The sequence below is a fragment of the Thalassophryne amazonica genome, chromosome 11, assembly GCF_902500255.1.
Source record: "Thalassophryne amazonica chromosome 11, fThaAma1.1, whole genome shotgun sequence".
NCBI classification, from domain to species: Eukaryota; Metazoa; Chordata; class Actinopteri; order Batrachoidiformes; family Batrachoididae; genus Thalassophryne; species Thalassophryne amazonica.
The window spans coordinates 20949894-20970505 of record NC_047113.1 but is presented as its reverse complement, the minus strand read 5'-3'; the positions used below and the strand labels follow the sequence as shown (position 1 = coordinate 20970505).

The 20612-nt window shown below is 41.9% G+C and overlaps 1 protein-coding gene across 1 annotated transcript in view; it reads left to right on the top strand.

The window, feature by feature from the left end:
- The window catches only part of LOC117520622 (high-affinity choline transporter 1-like), a 115678-nt gene that overhangs the window by 65470 nt on the left and 29596 nt on the right, over window positions 1-20612 (top strand). Inside the window, exons 8-9 of the mRNA XM_034181933.1 lie at window positions 3418-3483; window position 5349. Of these exons, the coding sequence (XP_034037824.1) occupies window positions 3418-3483; window position 5349 (67 nt within the window). The remainder of the gene's footprint in view (window positions 1-3417; window positions 3484-5348; window positions 5350-20612) is intronic.

Here is a 20612-nt window from a genome sequence, read left to right as displayed (position 1 = left end):
CAGGGAATACTGTTAAGTCTTCTATTTCCATACCATAAGTCAGAACAAGATCTAAGATATGATTAAAGTGGTGGGTGGACTCATTTACTTTTTGAGCAAAGCCAATAGAGTCTAATAATAGATTAAATGCAGTGTTGAGGCTGTCATTCTCGGCATCTGTGTGGATGTTAAAATCGCCCACTATAATTATCTTATCTGAGCTATGCACTAAGTCAGACAAAAGGTCTGAAAATTCACAGAGAAACTCACAGTAACGACCAGGTGGACGATAGATAATAACAAATAAAACTGGTTTTTGGGACTTCCAATTTGGATGGACAAGACTAAGAGTCAAGCTTTCAAATGAATTAAAGCTCTGTCTGGGTTTTTGATTAATTAATAAGCTGGAATGGAAGATTGCTGCTAATCCTCTGCCCCGGCCCGTGCTACGAGCATTCTGACAGTTAGTGTGACTCGGGGGTGTTGACTCATTTAAACTAACATATTCATCCTGCTGTAACCAGGTTTCTGTAAGGCAGAATAAATCAATATGTTGATCAATTATTATATCATTTACCAACAGGGACTTAGAAGAGAGAGACCTAATGTTTAATAGACCACATTTAACTGTTTTAGTCTGTGGTGCAGTGAAGGTGCTATATTATTTTTTCTTTTTGAATTTTTATGCTTAAATAGATTTTTGCTGGTTATTGGTAGTCTGGGAGCAGGCACCGTCTCTATGGGGATGGGGTAATGAGGGGATGGCAGGGGGAGAGAAGCTGCAGAGAGGTGTGTAAGACTACAACTCTGCTTCCTGGTCCCAACCCTGGATAGTCACGGTTTGGAGGATTTAAGAAAATGGCCAGATTTCTAGAAATGAGAGCTGCTCCATCCAAAATCCACCCAACCGCCTCTTTAGATAGTCCAATGTGGGTCAACCTCTCTTTGAGTAAAATATGGTTCACAGAGTCAAAAGCTTTTGACAAATCTAAACTATGTAAGTTTAACAGACTAAAGGTTAGACTACTTTATGAAATCAGGCCCAGGTTGTGCTGGGCACAAGTTCAAGGCTTGGTGTTGACTGCTGTTAGACTGGTGCTCCTGTGTTAATAAACGAGGTATTCAAAACATCATAGTTATTAATCAATACATTGTGAAACCCCTTCAATTATATGATGACAGGTGCTGACAAGCTACCATTTTATGGTAAAAAGTAAATGCTTATTTCCATTTTGAATATAACATTATGACAATTATTGCTGTGTTATGTAGATTTTCCTCAAATTTCAGAGGGGTGGCGCTCCACCCCTCTGACCCCTAAATACTGACAAACACCCTATTGACAAACCATCACTTGAGGAAAAGCAGTTTGAACAATAAATTTCTATAGTGGTCTAGAGGTAGCACTGTTGCCCATAGTTAGAAGGTAATACATTCACATCCAAACTTGTATTTTTGTCAAATCTGTCTGACCTTGTATCCAAACAAGCATTAGTACAACCCTGGCAAAAATTATGGAATCACCGGCCTCGGAGGATGTTCATTCAGTTGTTTAATTTTGTAGAAAAAAAACAGATCACAGACATGACGCAAAACTAAAGTCATTTCAAATGGCAACTTTCTGGCTTTAAGAAACACTATAAGAAATCAGGAAAGAAAATTGTGGCAGTCAGTAACGGTTACTTTTTTAGACCAAGCAGAGGGAAAAAAATATGGAATCACTCAATTCTGAGGAAAAAAATTATGGAATCATGAAAAAACAAAAGAACGCTCCAACACATCACTAGTATTTTGTTGCACCACCTCTGGCTTTTATAACAGCTTGCAGTCTCTGAGGCATGGACTTAATGAGTGACAAACAGTACTCTTCATCAATCTGGCTCCAACTTTCTCTGATTGCTGTTGCCAGATCAGCTTTGCAGGGTTGGAGCCTTGTCATGGACCATTTTCTTCAACTTCCACCAAAGATTTTCAATTGGATTAAGATCTGGACTATTTGCAGGCCATGACATTGACCTATGTGTCTTTTTGCAAGGAATGTTTTCACAGTTTTCGCTCTATGGCAAGATGCATTATCATCTTGAAAATGATTTCAATCATCCCCAAACATCCTTTCAATTGATGGGATAAGAAAAGTGTCCAAAATATCAAAGTAAACTTGTGCATTTATTGATGATGTAATGACAGCCATCTCCCCAGTGCCTTTACCTGACATGCAGCCCCATATCATCAATGACTGTGGAAATTTACATGTTCTCTTCAGGCAGTCATCTTTATAAATCTCATTGGAACGGCACCAAACAAAAGTTCCAGCATCATCACCTTGCCCAAAGCAGATTCGAGATTCATCGCTGAATATGACTTTCATCAGTCATCCACAGTCCACGATTGCTTTTCCTTAGCCCATTGTAACCTTGTTTTTCTGTTCAGGTGTTTAATGATGGCTTTGGTTTAGCTTTTCTGTATGTAAATCCTATTTCCTTCAGGCGGTTTCTTACAGTTCGGTCACAGACGTTGACTCCAGTTTCCTCCCATTCAGTCCTCATTTGTTTTGTTGTGCATTTTCGATTTTTGAGACATATTGCTTTAAGTTTTCTGTCTTGACACTTTGATGTCTCCTTGGTCTACCAGTATGTTGCCTTTAACAACCTTCCCATGTTGTATTTGGTCCAGAGTTTAGACAGCTGACTGTGAACAACTAACATCTTTTGCAAACATTGCGTGATGATTTACCCTCTTTTAGAGTTTGATAATCCTCTCCTTTGTTTCAATTGACATCTCTCGTGTTGGAGCCATGATTCATGTCAGTCCACTTGGTGCAACAGCTCTCCAAGGTGTGATCACTCCTTTTAGATGCAGACTAACGAGCAGATCTGATTTGATGCAGGTGTTAGTTTGGGGATGAAAATGTACAGGGGTGATTCCATAATTTTTTCCTCAGAATTGAGTGATTCCATATTTTTTTTCCCTCGGCTTGGTCTAAAAAAGTAACCGTTACTGACTGCCACAATTTTTTTTCCTGATTTCTTATAGTGTTTTCTTAAAGCCAGAAAGTTGCCATTTGAAATGACTTTAGTTTTGTGTCATGTCTGTGATCTGCTTTTTTTCTACAAAATTACACAACTGAATGAACATCCTCCGAGGCCGTTGATTCCATAATTTTTGCCAGGGGTTGTAGTTCAGTGGTTAGGAGCTCACCTGTAATCTGTAAACCTGGGTTTGACTCCAACTCAGGCTACTGTCTGTGTTTTGGACAAGACACTATGTACACCTGTTAGTGTTACTTATGACAGTTGCCAGCAAGTCCCTGGAACCCCAGAGTGAGGACACAGAAATCCTGAGGATATTCTACAAGAATGAAACAACTCAAAATGTGAGGGGAAAAAAATTAAAATATTCAGTATTCCAGTTCTGTTGTTGTCTCTTCAATCCTTCCAGGCATCACAAAGGGAGCTGCAGTGGGTGATCCGTGTGACAACTGTGTTGGTGGGTTTGGCTGGGACAGCGTTGAACCTTCCTCCACAACAGCATCATGGTTTTCTGGATCCTGGGCTCAGACATCACATACACCATCATGTTCCCTCAGCTCGTCTGTGTCCTTTTCTTTCGCATCTCCAATGGCTACGGCTCCATATGGGTTTTTTGGTTGGTTTGTTGTTGAGACTGTTGAGGGGGAGCCATCAATTGGGCTGCCAATTGTCCTCCATTTCCCAGGTTTGCACTCTTGAGGATGGTATATATGTCCAACGTGCTCCTGTGCGGGACTATCTGCATTTTGACCACCATTTTTGTCACTTTGTTCTTCTCCTATCTCATGTTGCTGCTCTTCAACACAGATCTGATTCCTGAGTCGTGGGACATCTTCAAAGTCAAGCTCAAAAACTAGCATGTGGTGCTGTGTTAACAAGCACAGGTTCCAACAAAACAGGTGGAGAAAAAATCTGATGTTCATTGTGAGAGTGAATTTATGTTGACACCACTTCAGCCGGAGTGAAAGATGATTTAATGGTGGAAAGATAATTATTCTGGGGCTATACAAGTTATTTTTACCCAAGGCCATCAAATATGGCCATCAGGTATTGCAAAGTTTTTTGTCCGTCTATCCATCCGTCTGTCTGTGCTCACCGCAAGTCCAGTCTTATTACTGCCAGGGTCTTCAAATTGACAGGGAACATTCTGGGATACAAACCTTGGGACATGTTCTAAGATGGTTAACCTTGACCTATTTCATGAGGTATTTTAAGAGGTTTAAAAGTCACATTCTGTTTCAGCCTGTTGTGTTTTTGAGTGGCGGGCATCACAGCCAATCAGAGTAGAGCTGCACTGTAACATCAGTGGCTGGTCTCTGCAAAATCACTTCATTTGTGTGTTTATATACATATTTCTCATATAATATGTAAAACAAAGGAAGACATAAACACTTCTAAAACTGAAAACACTGTTTTTGGGAACCTAATAACAACTCTATACTAATTACAAGACATTTTCTGGATGGTATCATGGTGATATCACAGGCTGGTAGCTAGCTGCAAAACTCCATTTCGTTGTATGTAAATGTATCATTTTTGTCATATATTATGTAAAAGCTAATGAGAAATAACACTTCTAAACTTAAAACTCTGTTTTTGTAACCTGATAACACCTCTGGAGTAATTTGACATTTTGCAGACGTTAGCATGCATGCTAACTTCCACTAACTCAAAGCTAAGTTCCTATGGAGTTAAATTTGTTTCAATACCTGCAAATGCAGAGAGAGTGATCAACAAATATTCTTTGATTTGCACAACTTCTGCTCTTAAAACATAATCCAAAGATCTTTTGGATCCTTTGGATCTATGAAGCTTAAATATGAAAATTATCGGTATCAGTATTGATATCGGTGATACTGGGCCTGTATTTACTTGGTATCGGATCAATACCAAAATTCCCGGTATTGCCCACCTCTAGGGACGTCCCTGAAAAAGACATTGCTTGGATGGCAGCATGTGTTGCTCCAAAACCCGGATGTACCTTTCAGCACTGATGGTGCCATCACAGATGTGTAAGCTGCCCATGCCATGGGCATAGCATACCCCCATACCATCCAGATGCTGGCTTTAGAACTTTGCGCTGGTACAGTCTGGATGGCCTTTTTACTCTTTTGTCTGGAGGACATGACGTCGATGATTTCCAAAAACGATTTGAAATGTGGACTCATCACAGCACACTTTTCCACTTTGCATCTGTCCATTTCAATGAGCTTGGGCCCAGAGAAGGCAGCAGCTTTTTTGGATGTTGTTGATGTATGGCTTTCGCTTTGCATGGTAGAGTTTAACTTGCACTTGTAGATGTAGTGACGAACTGTGTTAACTGACAGTGGTTTTCTGAAGTGTTCCTGAGCCCACGTGGTAAGATCCTTTACACAATGTTGGTTTTTAATGCAGTGCTGCCTGAGGGATCGAAGGTGACGGGCATTCAGTGTTGGTTTTCAGCCTTGCCGCTTACGTGTAGAAAGTTCTCCAGATTCTCTGAATCTTCTGATTATATTATGGACTGTAGATGATGGAATCCCTAAATTCCTTGCAATTGAACATTGAGAAACATTGTTCTTAAACTGTTGGACTATTTTTTCACACAGTTGTTCACAAAGTCGTGATCCTCACCCCATCTTGCTTGTGAATGGCTGAGCCTTTTGGAGATGCTCCTTTTATACCCAATCATGAGGATCATTTATACTCACAATTAGTGTCCTCAGTTCCCAAACGCTTATTGAGTGTTTTAGAAGGAAAGGTGATGTAACACAGTGGTAACATACCCCTGTCCCAACTTTTTGAAATGGTGTGCAGGTATCCATTTCAAAATGAGCAAATATTGCACAAAAACAATAAAGTTTATCAGTTTGAACATTAAATATCTTGTCTTTGTGGTGTATTCAATTGAGTAGGTTGACGAGGATTTGCAAATCATTGTATTCTGTTTTTATTTACATTTTACACAACATCCTAAATTCATTGGAATTGGGGTTGTAGTTATAATATTGCTACATATTGTGAGAAATGTTTATGTAACGGCACAGTACTGACTGATTCAACAGCGGTTCCATTTATGAGAATTTCTGTCTTAATGGTAGCGTTTCTAAAATAGGTAGCTGACATTTTTTCAAGGCTGGTAATAAGTTATGCAAACTTTCTGTAATATGTTGGAATGGAGTGTGAGTCTAGAAGTTTTAAGAACCACAGACCTCAACAGTTTTTATTTTCTGTTAATTATGTAATTTCTTAATGTTGATTTACTGGTTAATGTATAACTTGTTTAGGTTATTGTTATCATATACACATTATTATTGTGTTGTTGTTGTTACTTCTATTTTATTATTGAAATGTGCCACAATGGAAATAAGTGTTTTTACTTTCTTGTGTCATCCATGTATTTTTAATGAATACAATTATATTATGGACTTACATAGAACTTACTAATAAAATGCACACTTAATATATAGATGATTTACCACCCCTGCTGGAATGGCTTGTCAGTCCAAAATGTATTATCAACGTCCATTGTTCAGTGTTCGCTAATATCTGCAGTTTCTCCAAAAATAGTCCTATCAATGTTCCGTTTAATCCAAATTACATAAGCATACCAAACGGCAAATGTCAGCTCTTCCCAGTTTGCCCATGATTGAAGTTATACAAATGCACACGTGTACACAGATGCCTCTTCTCTTTGAAGATATTGTGGTAAGCTGCACAGAAGATTGAAAACCAAGCCAGAGCTTTATGCCTTTTCTGCATTCTGTATCGAGCAGGTGCTTTCATTTTCCACACCTACAAACAGAGATGGTGGTGGAAAACATCAGACGCACCACACTTCTCACTCATGGTAACAGCAACATGACATGCAACTAAACTAACTAAACCAATTGAACTACAAAACACAATAAATCAATAACACTAACAATACGTTAAACTACATAAACCACAAACATTTAGAACCCCGAACCCTCAATATCTGTAGTTTCTCCAAAATATTAGTCCTATCACCTTTCTGTTTTCGCAGCACTCATTCTTGACCCAAAGCATACCACACGGCAAATGTCAGCTCTCCGAAGTTTCTCCATATCAAAGTCATAGACACACCACACAGAGGCCACTTGGCCACTCTTCAAGTTACATTCACAAATACCATGTAAAACTAATATGTGCAAAAAAAGTCACTTAAGTGTTGTTTTGCTGTGCCGCTGCTGTGCTCTCTCTCTTCCCCATGTCTGGCATGGAGTTTATTGGGCAAACCTGTGGAAGCTGTAACAGCTGCAAGAAATCACCCCTGCTGCATTTGAACCCAAACTTTCCACTCCACTCACCAGCGTCTACGGCTCCTCCTGCGGTAACTTGGACTCAGTGTTGTTGATTATATGCTCAGTTTGTTCTTGTCTTGTCTTTTCTGTAATTAGCACCTTGGGGCAACTGTTTGTTGTGATTGGCGCTATATAAATAAATGATTTGATTTGATTTTCTAGTTACTCGTTGAACTCTTATTAACTTTGTGTCTCTTTTGCCCTCAGTGTCTTGCCACCATCACTCCCGCTGTTTCCACCTGGTCCAGGCTTCTTCACTCCTGGCTTGCCTCCTGACAACCGGTGTCTGCTCTTCCTGTGCTTCTATGGCTGTGCTCACATTTACCACCTACATCATGTAAATAGACCTTTTGTCATCTAAACTGCTTGCCACAGTTGACTCCATTCATTGGGTCCCAAACCTGACATTAAGTTAATGTTGATGTTTGACTTCTGCAATATTGTAGTAGCTGAGTTGGACCATCACACAGTGGAAATGTATACTGTAGTGAGACAAATTAGTAGCCCATATCTTTTTTGGAAGAAATGGACGTCTTGTGGTCCAGACCAAAGACAAAAATAACTATTCAGACTGTTATCAGCAACAAGTCCAAAAGCTAGAGTCTGTCATGGTTGCAGAAGAAGAGGGCCCACCTGCAGTCTTGACCTGTCCCCAATGGAGAATGTATGGAGAATTTTGAAATGGAAAAAAAATCTAACAACGACTCCATACTGATGCCCAACTTAAGATGTGTACCGTTTCATTGCTGATTATCCTCAGTGCCAAACACATCTTTTAAGTGTTGTGATAATGTGTGGATAAAATTCTCTTATCTTGTCTGCCATCCTGGGGTAGGTTTGTACCGCAAAATTTTTAGCAAAGATTTTTGTGGCCCACCTTGACTAAGACATTTGAGAGTTTGTTGGGTTTTGTTCCATTTTGCCAAATGTAAGTCTCCAAGTCTCCTTCAGCTGACCTCTTGCGGCCTCTCCAGGTTCCCTGCCATCCCTGGTCCACTATATCCATAGATTTTGTCACTGGTTTGCCACAATGTCACATGGTGATCCTTTCAGTGGTGCATAGGTTTCCAAAGTGGTGCACTTCATTCACATTCTCACAGGAGCCCATTTTAAAAACTTTCAACTTTAGAGCAAAATACAGCGTGGCACAAAAAAATTTTGGTCTCTGTAGATAGTTTCTTCCTCCGTGACAACTGTACCGTGGGTGAATTTGTTTTCGAACTTCTTAGTTTAAGACATTAAACAAAATCTGTATAATTATGGGTGTGGTTCTTGAGTGACAGCGGCTGTGTCCATTGACTCCTCCTCTCGTAGCCTCCGACTGGATTGGAGCCACTTGCTTTTTTTTGTCTTTTGGTGTACTTTTTAAACCTCTGGAATAATCAAAATCAGAATAGCTTTTATTTGCCAAGTATCCACCGAGGAATTTGACTTTGGTTTGAGCTGCATTCTCTCTGTACAGCACGTATAAATACACTATGCTGAATAATTCACAGTAAAAAAATGTGCAAAAGAAATATGTAAGTAAAATAAAATGTGCAATAAGAGGAAAAAAAAGTGTGTGAAACAGACAAACAGATTAATAGATTTTCACACATTAATAGATTTTACCCTTCACACATAGTGTGAAGTTTGGCTGGTGTTTGGACAAAAACGGCAAAACAGTGCGAAACAGTTCCAAATTAGCACACGAAACTTGTGCCGACGAGCAGGCATGCACCAACCCGCTGCGAGTTCGTGCACACGCCAGTGTCTTATGAGCAGGAACAGTGCCAGGTGCAGCACATGGTGCCCAAGGGCGCAATTTAGAACGAGAAATTGGGGGGAGACAAAGTCGAGCCCGCAGGCCGGGGGTCTGGGGCGGCTTTAGGCCCCTGAAGCCACGGTTCTAGATAAGCTCAGATGCATTCTGAGCATCCAGAACAGTAATTTAATGTTTTGAGAAGACGATAAAGTGGACACCATTTGACTTATGCAATTTGAAACTGTGGATATAAGTACTTTATTCTGAGAATAGCCAGCATTGATTTTATTAACATCCTGGTGTAATAAGGTATCACCACATGTGTAGAATTCAATGAATGATTATGGTGAGTTTTCATTAAAAAAACAACTGCAATGTGGTAAAATGTATTCATAAATATGAAAGAACAGGCTCTTAATAATTATTAACTATCGCATACTGTATTTTTTTTCTCAAGATTTGTTTTTGCATAAGTTGAAAAAAACACAGATCATAAGTTTAGGATAAATTACTTATCATGAATTTAATTTTCAAAGTGGCACTAATGACAACACTCATACTGAACATAATTTCGCTTGCATAGACTGATTTTGGAGATCAAGCAATAATTGCAGATGGGCTTTCTGAGGTCCCAGATAGCTTTTCTGATTCCTTTTCGATCTTTCAGAATTTAGTAATTATCATATGGTCCATTGATACTTATGTGTAGACACTAGTCCCTAGAGGCAACTATTTTTGGTTTCAAATCTGGGCAAATGCAGTCCCAGAAAATTCTGAATGTGACAACAAGAAACAGGTGTTGTAAACAAGTCAATGCTGCTAAAAATACAAACTTGCAGAAACAAAGAACTATTCTGACATGGTTTGCACATAAACTGGCATAGCATATTCAAGTACACACATTTATGTCAGAAGGTGGGGGGGGACATACCATATTCTGTCCCCCCTGGTTGAAAGGTGGGGGGGACATGTCCCCCCATCCCCCACCAAATTGTGCCCAGATGGCGCCGCTTATGTGGTATAAATAAAAAATAAAAGCCAACCGATACATGTGGAACCACATTGTGTTGCTATGTGGAATAATAAAAAAAAAAAATGAAAAATCCGTGCTGTCCAAAAACTCTAATTACCATTCAGTGACTTTACCACTGAGCTACAGAGCTGTGCCAGGGGTTGTATTACAAAAAAAAATTAAATCAACACCATGTAAAACACCACATTCATCAAGCAAGCAATACAAATATGATCCGTTTGTTTCTCTGTAAATGACCCATGGTCACAGACATCAGTCATGAAATGACATGAATGAGAAGCAGTTCACTCGTCTCATTCATCTGCTGGCGCATCTCCAACTGGCCACGAGTGTCTTGTGGAGGATGCGCCACAGGGCGACGTGACAGTGAGATCACCTGCTACGTGTTCTGATCTGACGATCCGTTTCAACCTGGGAGCAGCCTTCCATATGCGTGCGCTCGCTGGCTGCAGCATGTCACTACAGTGATATATGTTTTTATTTATGTCCCTTGATAATAGCAAACAGACACGCACGTCACAGTGGGCAGTTGTTTGTCCATGTCTGTCCAAACACAGTACGTGGTGTCCAGCTGGAGGCAGGGACGAGATTACAGGATTTGCACACGATTCCTGCGTCATGCACAGTAAGTGTACACCTCCTCCAAACTTTGCACTGTGTGAAGGGGCCCTAAAGTTAGAAAGTATTCACAGATTCGAAGTTCACAGTTCAATAAATCTCATAAGAAACAGAGAAAACAACACTTGTTTCTAACCTCAGGGAGGTAGACGACGAGCTACAACCTTTTTTTTCCACGAGCCGTCCTCTGTGCTGGAAAATAACACTGATCTGAACAAGCAGGTGGCTGAGAAATGGAAGCATAGAGACCATCTACAGAGTGCAAAAAAAACGGAGTGGCTATACACCAACTGTTGGGTCAATAAAGTAAATTCGCGAGCATATACGCCCAACCACAACCGACCAATACGCGCTTGTAAGCTCACTTCCGGTTCAACGCAGGGGGAAAAAGACAGATATTTCTCGCCGGCTGCGGGAGGGTTTGCACCCCGTGGAGGAGCTGTGATCTAAAGCGGTTCTGTATGGTTCATCACCCCAGGGAACTGTGTCAAACTAACACCATCTTACAGCCAACAAGAAGCATTTTGTTCACAACTGTTTTGTTGTTGTTAACAGACTTCCGTTCAAAATGCTTATGAAGTTTGTCTGTTTTGATCCATTGCGGTGTTTTCGCAGTAATTAAAGATGACACCGTTAAATCTGTCAAACATACGCCACAATAGAGCCTTAAAAAGTGGTTGTAAAAAATGTAGTTTAGATGCACAAAATGTAAAATACAGGATCACGGTTGGGCGAATAAGATAAGACATTATATTTATCTGCCCAACAGTTGTGCATGTAACGTTCAATGTACTTATCTGCCCAACGGTTGGGCGTATAGCCTTTGCCAAAAAGAAAGAGAGCAGAAAATATTCAATAAATTCAGGTGTGGTGTCACCAATTACTGCACACATCAGTGGAGTCCTGCTGGTTATACTACAGCACTCACTTTGGTTATATGCACGTTCACATTCAGAGAGTTGTAGTTCTAGCTTCCGTTGTTCCTCTAGACATAGGAAATAAGCCACGTAAGTATACCTTACATGTCTCCCATAAAATGGACAGTGATAGTTCTGGTGTATTATTATAAGTATAAAATATCTGAACTCAGTTTGGAAATAAGAAATAAAATGTGTGTCATTTAACAGAGTGTTTTAAATTGCCATTTTTTTGAACATTGTTGGGCCATGTGTTGGGCCAGATGTCACGCCAGAATAAAAATTACTCCCGTTAATTTTCTGTTGATGACTAGATTAGACCAGACCAGACCACAGCACATTGTTTCTTAATGAAAAGGAGAAGACTTTAAGGTGCACACCCAAACAGCTGTTAAAATCTGCTGACAACATTCTTGCTGCAGTATTCTCTGAGCATTGATTCGCTGAAAACCTTGCACCTGATACGTCAGCTGTGCGTGAAGCCTTCAGAGAGAATTTGAGCATAGCTTTGAAGCTTGTTTCTGAGTCGGTCACCTTTTTGACTCCAGACTTCAACTAGTTGCAAAACTAATCATTTAAAGGACATTGTACAATAATGTCCTGGTTAGCAAGTAGTCATGATTTTATGTCTATCCGTGTATATGCACTAAAAAACCGCTCACTGATGTATTTTATAGTTAAATTATTACTGATAGAGAAACTGAAGTATTTTGAACCACCAAAATATATATTCAAAAAGAAGAAGAAAAAAGCTTTTAACATATATTGAATTTGTAATTCCATCAAGATGGACATTGGGTTCTGATATTTTAATAGTATTTTATTACCATGAGAACATGTGATTGCACAAAGTCTTCTGGCCATAGCTGTGGAGTTTCAGCCAGCTCAGCCTCATATGCTTAATTCATAGTGCAGCAAATAAATGCATATATGATAAGAATCTTTCATTTTGTAATAGACAAACCCCAAATGTGATACAATGGTACTGCTTGGTCTACTTATGCAAAAAAGCCATTAGCACTTCAATTTCAAGAATGCCTCCCGGATTATGTATGAAACAAACAGGTTGGATGACTAGGAACAGAACCCGGTGTGGCCAGATGCAAAGGTGGAATGTTATGTCATCACCAACATATTAGTAGCCCAATACATAAGGTTAATGCCAAAACATACCATTAACCAGTTACTGAATTAAAAAGAAGAAGATTCATTTCTTCTGAAAACTTGAGATGAGTTGGTCACCAGTGATAGGGGAAGTGGGTTTCTGCAAAGACATTATTCAGGGTTTTCATGTATCCCATAATCCCTTGCGCACCAGAGAGTCGCTGCAGTCAAAACAACATAGAGAATCCACATGATGACAATTGTAAATGAATATATACTACAAAAAATGTAATTTTTTTTATGCTTTTCATCATGTTAATAAGAGACTGCATGCATGACACCCTGAAAGCTTGCTAAAACAATTCTAATGAATAACTGTGTCTGCTACTTTTAATCTGCGTGGAATTTAATAAATGGACAAAATTTCAGACATATTATATTTCAGAAATGTGTGCTGTTGTACAACCCAGGGCAACACATAACAGTTCATGAACAGTTATTTCCAACAAAGGTCCGATGTCCTTTTCTGCAATACGTTGCATCTAAACCGGACATGTCTGGAACAGAGGACAAACGGTGTTGTAAAGAACAATAATCAAGACGTTAAAGAGCAAACTTCACTTTCTCCCAGAATGACATGATCAGGAAGCGAGCGTAGCTCACAGCAGCTCCCATTGAAATATGGAGAACAGCCTGTGATTCTCGCATGTTACATAAAACAAACGCAATAACAACATCTTTAAGAGCTTTAGGCACAAATATAAAAATAGTTTTATGTTGCGATGTTAATGGTGTTGTCCGTGTGCAGTGGTTAAAGTGCAGCCAGATGAGAGCGTCTCAATGCAGTCTCAATGTTACTGAGATCTCGCAGAGCAGTGACCTCTCCGAAGTTTTGGGGATTTGAAACCTGAAAAGGGTGGATTGGTAAGTTTGCCAGTGAGTGCATTAAAAGAGATGTCAGATGTTTACTGATGTTCTGTGGGTATGAAGCAAGCTTCAGTGGCAGAGAGTGGTGATTCTGAATGCGGAGTTGGATCCATCATAAGCTGAGGAAAGAAAGAACAAAAAGCAGAATGTCTCACTTGAAACTGAGACCAAAGAAGATGAAGAAGGGGCATTTATTGTCATTGTACATACAAAATAATTTGCATCATCCTAATTACAATTAGACACAATCCAACCCCTAATTTCAATGGGCAACCATACTACAGCACCCAGGGGTCAACTCCAGCTGTAGAGATGGTGCCATGATCAAGAAAGAGCGGTGTCATGGTGATGCACCAGCTGGGACATGTGCATCTCATTTCATTTTGCAACACTTTGTTTAACTTTTGGTAGTTCTGTTTTGGCATTGCCTAATGACTGTATTCCTCAGTGGTTTCCGGCGTGATTGACAGCTCCCCTTCATAAGCGTGGTGTCCCATCATTCTTGCTGAAACATTGTCTTGCTTCTGTCTTGTGCACGCCCATGTGAGTATCCTCAAACACTTTGGTAACTGATCCCTTCTTGTGTGATCTCAGAGTTTTCCCAATGTCGTTTTTACAGGCTACGTGATAATTGCGTGACTGGCTACCGAGCGAGGCACCCTTATCTATTTTGACGACGTCCTAATGCGAAACCCCACATTAGACACACATTTGGATGAGATAGACAACATTCTGAGCCAACTCACAACTGCTGTGCGAAAATCTCACTCTCAAATGTCTGTGTGTTGGACCAAGAGATCAACTATGGGGCCTTCTTGTTGAGCCAGACAGAGTGCACCACAAGTTGCACGAGTCCAAGGCATCACCAACATCAAAATGCCTACGAACCTAACAGAACTGCGCAGCTTCTGGGAATGTGCAACTACTCCCGCCAATTCATTGAAAACTATGCAGATTTGTCGAACCCACTGACAGACCTGCTCAAAAATGATACGCCGTTCCTATGGGGTGAACCCCAAGAACAGGCCATGCAGGCTTTAAAACAAACTCTGCTCAGCCCCATGCCTAGCATACCCCGATTGTAGCAAAGAATTCCACCTAGAGGTGGGATTCTCCAATCAATGCCTAAGCGGGACTGTACTAGATGTACGACAAAGATAGGCAAGTGGTCACATAGCGAGCAAAACACTACATCCGCTGGAACTTAAATTCAGTGACTGCAAAAAAGCCGTAGTAGCAACAGTCTGGGCTGTGAAACATTTCGCCAACTATCTGGGCAGACAAAAAGTCATTGTAGAACCAATCATCAAACAGTGACATTCTTAACATCAAGACTGCGAGAGGTGTAGTAACAAACTCATGAGTTGCCTCTTGGTTGATGGCACTGCAAAGTTTTGACATGGAGGTGCGGTATGCACAAGATCTCAAAACTCCCCTAGGCACAGGGTTAGCTGCTTACCAGCGCTGCTACGAAGACACACCGGCTGCAACCCCGTTGAACGAAGACATGTCACCACCCAACTCCCCTAATCACCATTACTTTTACCACAATGCCTGCCGAGGCGATCACTGCGTATGTGGACGGCTGCTCATTCACCATGAAACAGTCGCCCGGCAGGAGTGGGGGTTGCGTGGATTGACAACACACCACATGAGCTACAAAACTTTCAACTGGGACACAGTCCTCTCAGTATGCAGAAATTGCTGGCATGCTCAAACATGCCAGTTAGCTGTGGCGCAAAATGTCAGAACATTCGTGTGTGCACAGATGCTAACTATGTACACCTTAGCTTTTGTGCCATTACCCGGCTGGAAATGCAATGGTTTTGTGACCTCCAACAGGAGATCAGTCAAACACAAAGAACTTTTTGCAGCTTGTGACCACCTCATAACGACACACGACCTCCAGATATACTGGAAAAAGGTCAGAGGTCACTACCGCACACCAGGCCAAGACAAATAATTAATGACTTGGTTGACACTCTAGTCAAGCAAGGCGCTCTGGACAGCATGCTGTGGGCATTCAATGAGGCACATTTGCCCCGCCCCCACCCATGCTGTGTCCGTGGTGACCCGTGCCAGGACTGTTGCCGCAGACCCTGCCACAGTCCCGTCCCCACAACAGCCTCGGTCGTTTCCAGCTTTCTCCGACTCCGACCTGGCTGACTCCAGGCTCTGGACCCCGCCATAAACAAAATGGTGCTACACCTCACTGATCCTCAAGTTCACCCACTCACTGAGGATGATTTTGCTTCCGTCCCTGACTTGAAACAGCTGTACCACGCCCGAGATAACCTACAAGTGCTCCGTGGCTCTTGTTCTATGCTTCCGAGGATCTCTCTTCACCTGCGTTAGTAGTTCCTCGTAACCACCAGGGAGTGATGTTGATGCACGGGCATGATTCAGCATGCGCAAGACACAGAGGAATGAAAGCAACATACAGTGCGATTCGACAGTGGCATATTGGCCAAAAATGCAGAAGGATGTGAGCGATTACATCAAAGGCTGCTTGGTCGGCTGCCAATTTTAACCTGTGAACCCGATTCACAGAGCTCCCTACAGAAAAGAGTATTTCCTTCCTTGGTCAGATCTACAAATTGACTAGGTAGGACCCCTCACGAAGTCTGCAAGGAAACAAATATTCCTCACTTTCACATGTCTTCACCAAATAGCTGGAATGTCTACCGGCTCCGAACGATACAACCTTGACGAGGGCCTATTGTTGATGAATCACATCTTCTCATGATTTGGACCACCTATCCGCATAAACTCGGATAGAGCCACCCTTCACCAGTGAAGTCATGCAACAACTCTGGCAATGCTGGGGTAAAGGTGAACTTTCACATCAGCCACCACCCTCAGTCGTCAGGACAGGGGAAAGGACCAACCAAACTATGGTAACCATCCTGTGCAGTACGTGGCAGACAACCACAGAGACTGGGATGGAAACTTCCACTGGTCCTCATGGCCATCCGGGCGACCCCTCACGAAATCGACGGGGTTCTCCCCCTTTCAAATGATGACAGGCTGTCAGATGACGCTCCCCTTCCACCTGCTGTACCAGCCAGGGGAGGCAAACAGTGACAGCGTACATGGCTCTACAATACATGACTGACCTGACTAAACATCTGAAAGCCACCTTCTCCTTGCTCAAAAACACTTGAACAAAAGCACAGAAGGTCGAAAAGCTTACTATGACCAGAAGGCATCCCACCATGAGATACAAGAGGGGGACAAGGTGTGGTACTACTCATTCGGGCAACCCAGCCAGAAAACAACCAGGTTGACTTGCAAGTTGCTACCTCAATGGACCGGACCGTATTTGGTGACTGACAAACTCCACCGTCGTATACCAAATCAAGGTCAGCAAGGGTCAAAGAGAACCAGTTTTCAAGTGGGTACACCGCAACCAAATTAAGCCTCACAAACCCCCATGGGACTCGCCAGGGATGTCACAGTCGTCAATAGAACCTAAAACCACTCATTAGGTAGAGAGACGCAAGAAGGAATATCGACATCCCAAACAATTGAGTTACACCGATCGAGACAATTAAGAGATAATTTTACCTTTCAACAAGACAAACAAAACTAGGTGATCTCACCAGCACCCGTGTAGTGGGGGTGAGACACCACATAACCTCAAAAGCTCCGTCCTTAACAACAAGAACAGAAAAGAGGTGACAGCCTAACGCTCTAATGAGAATCAGTTCAGAGTAAAGTCTGTGCTATAAGCCAGAAACAAAAGAAAATCTCTAACCATTTTAAGACAAATTTCTAAACATTTTGTTTGTTTGCCAGGATGACCTGGCTCATGACCCTGCTGCTCCTCGGTGCAACCGTCGCCAACATCTCCATAGGCGTGGTTGAATTCGGACCAGAATCGGCATCGTCCTGAAGGACCAGCCCGGCTTACTGATAACGAACTGCCGCTTGCACACCAAGGTGTTCGTCAGGCTTGACCCACAGAAGTGTACAGGGCCAACTTCAGCAGTAGTACAGTGAACCTGGTCTCCTGGGCGAGTAGCCAGTGGACCAAATCTGTCCTGAAGCATGCTGAGGCAGACATAGTCCGCATGCTACGCCAGATGGAGAAGTTCACGGTAACGCAAGCAACCTGAGTAGACACAACAAAAGAGAAGAGGTTCATTGGATGCTGCTAATGGCAGCCTCAGCTGGCAGCCCCTCTTCATTTTGGCTTATCGCAGTTAACACCATCACATGACAGCAGTAAAGAGACACGTTAGCGAGCTTCAAGAGGTAATCCCTGAAATACAGGTTCAGCTTAATTTACAGAGAGAGGTCTTGAGACTATCAGACAAACCGTACGAAACACCGTGGTATCCTTAACACCCATACCAACGGCTTAAAAAGACTGTGGGCGTACTTGACCAACTAACGTCAGTGTTGCAGGAAGACTATGCACACACACAGATGTTTGAGTATGCTCGTGGCAGACATGAGCAGGGACGTCGGATCTTCAATTGACAGCTCACTGTCAGTAGGATTCCACCTACATTGTCCCTTTAACCCTGTTCCACCAACTTCTAGAGTCCGCAACCCATAGGATAGTCACGCCTACAAGCTCACCTTGCGTACACGCTGGGAAGCTCAATTCCAATCTATGTAGATCCAAGGATCTGGAAATGGCGTTTCTAATTAACTTCCCTATTGTCACTACCGAAAACATCTACAGACTCAAAGTGTCGTGAAGGTCTCTGGCAAGGATACAATCACCTCAAAATCCACACACCACCCGTGGTGGCTTTCAACGAAGCTAATCCTGAGCTATACTTAGTACAGAATCTCAAAATGTGCACCATCACTAAAGATATCCATTATCTGTGTTCCAGCAAACCTTTCATTCGAGATGACACCGCTGGCATCTGTGGTCTTAAAACACTTACCCGGGCGAATCGCTGTCCAAGGACCATCATGCATTCTGCCAAGTCAGGACACTCAGGTAGAGATAGTAGACAACGCTGGTTAGTCAACACCCCTGAAAAATCAGCCCTACTAGTGTACGACCGTCATGACACATTGACTCGTCGAACTCCCTCGAAAGACTTTGTGGGTCACAGTACCTGAATACGCCCTGCTCCGCATTTTGAGGAATCCCTCTACCACCTGCATTCTGACCAATACAAAGGAGCCATTGAAGTGTCCGATTTTTATAACCAAACCGCTATCGAACTAGACCAACAAACACTGGAGAAATCCAGTATGAGATAAAGTTTTGAAAGAGATTCGAATCAAGATCTCAGACCATACCAAGCCTTATCATATGCTTGGTCCACTCCTGACACCTTGCGTTTGTAGCCACAATCGTCGGTTACTTAACTACCTCGGCTTAGCTCTGTAGGTGCGCAGATATGCCAACACCCTTCAAAACGGTATAACCAGGTGTTCTCGAGCCCTCGCAAGGCTAGCCCTAGAAAAAGACATGCGGCCGAACCGTCCGAAGACATCGAAGCAACCCAAATTTAAACCAAGAAATCGAACCCGACCAACATCCGAGCTACTGAATTTGGATTAGCCAAATCGGCTGTGAATAGTGAAATAAATAGGCAAATGTCTGATGTGGTCCATACTTGGACCACTTTAGTTATGTAGTAGTCACCCTAAGCCACACTGCTAGTCTGACACTAACCCTCCACAGCCTCCCTGCCAGTGGAAGCATCACCCACCAACCTTCACAGCCTTCCTCTTCTTGGCAATTCAACCTTTGAGACCCAAGTCGAATCGAGAGGGGGAATGTAGCGGAAAGCTCTGCCAACCTTCAGCGTCCTAAGTTTGCATCAAGCAAGGTCATGAAATTTCTTAAAAAGGAGAAACTTAACACAGCAAGGCCTGGTATATCTCCAGTGTCAAAGGGAGACCCTCCGAGCCACACAGGATGGCTCGGTGTCATCAACCCCACCCTTTCCAGGATTTAGGCTCCCCAAAGTGCATTCCTCACGGAGCTTGTGATTCCCTTATTAGCCCGAAACCAGATGTGCTAATTCCTTTCCATCTAAAAAACACAGACCCCGAAGAACATACTTTCTCCCCAAAAGTCCTAGAATATATTTTTAAACAAAATTCAAGTAAAAAACTCACCGATGAACTGCCGTCAACTTGTGGATCAGAGTCCAGTTTTTCTGATCAAAATCGACCCAATATTGACCGAGTTCACATTTGTGATGAAATCCAAAAACCCATCCATGGAACAAGAGTGACCCCTGTTGGACGAATTGGGGAAGGGCATGTGACCAGCTGTGCAGTATTATAAGTTCAACCACCGTTAAAAAGTGTACTTTGCTGTTGTAGAAGAAAAAGAAAGAAAGAGGAAAGGAAACAACGTTATGTTTAACCTCACGCATGAAAGTGACATACGGGTCGTTAGAAAGTATCGGACCTTATTTTTTTTTTTCAAAACCTGATGGTTTTGAATCAAGCCCGCTTGCGTGAGCCAAGGTCAAGGGCTCCTGACAGATTCTACACAAGGATCTGTCAGAGCCCAAAACTCACTGACCTTTTATACACACACACACTGTTTACAAGCAACCAGATCACAGGTGAGGATGTTACCTTTTGTGCCTGTTTTCAAACCCGTTTGTTCAATGCCAGGCCAAAATCTCTGGTGTATGTAAACTTTTGATCATTGTCATTTGGATAGTTCTGTTGTCATTATGATTTAAAAAGAGTAAACACAGTTGTTTGACATAAATGGCTTCACCTAACCACTAACCTTGAGTGAAAAAAAAAGTTTTTTTGCTATCATTCATATTCTCTGAAAGATGGCCAAAAAAAAAAAAAAAAAAAAAAAAAATCAAGAATTCTGCCAAGGTATGTAAACCTTTGAGCACAACTGCACATGTCCTACAAGCTCTACAGTTTCACTGTATAAATGTGATAGCTCAGTCAAATTTATTGAAAGTCTGAATCTTGGTCTTGATACTGAACCATAATAATACTGAG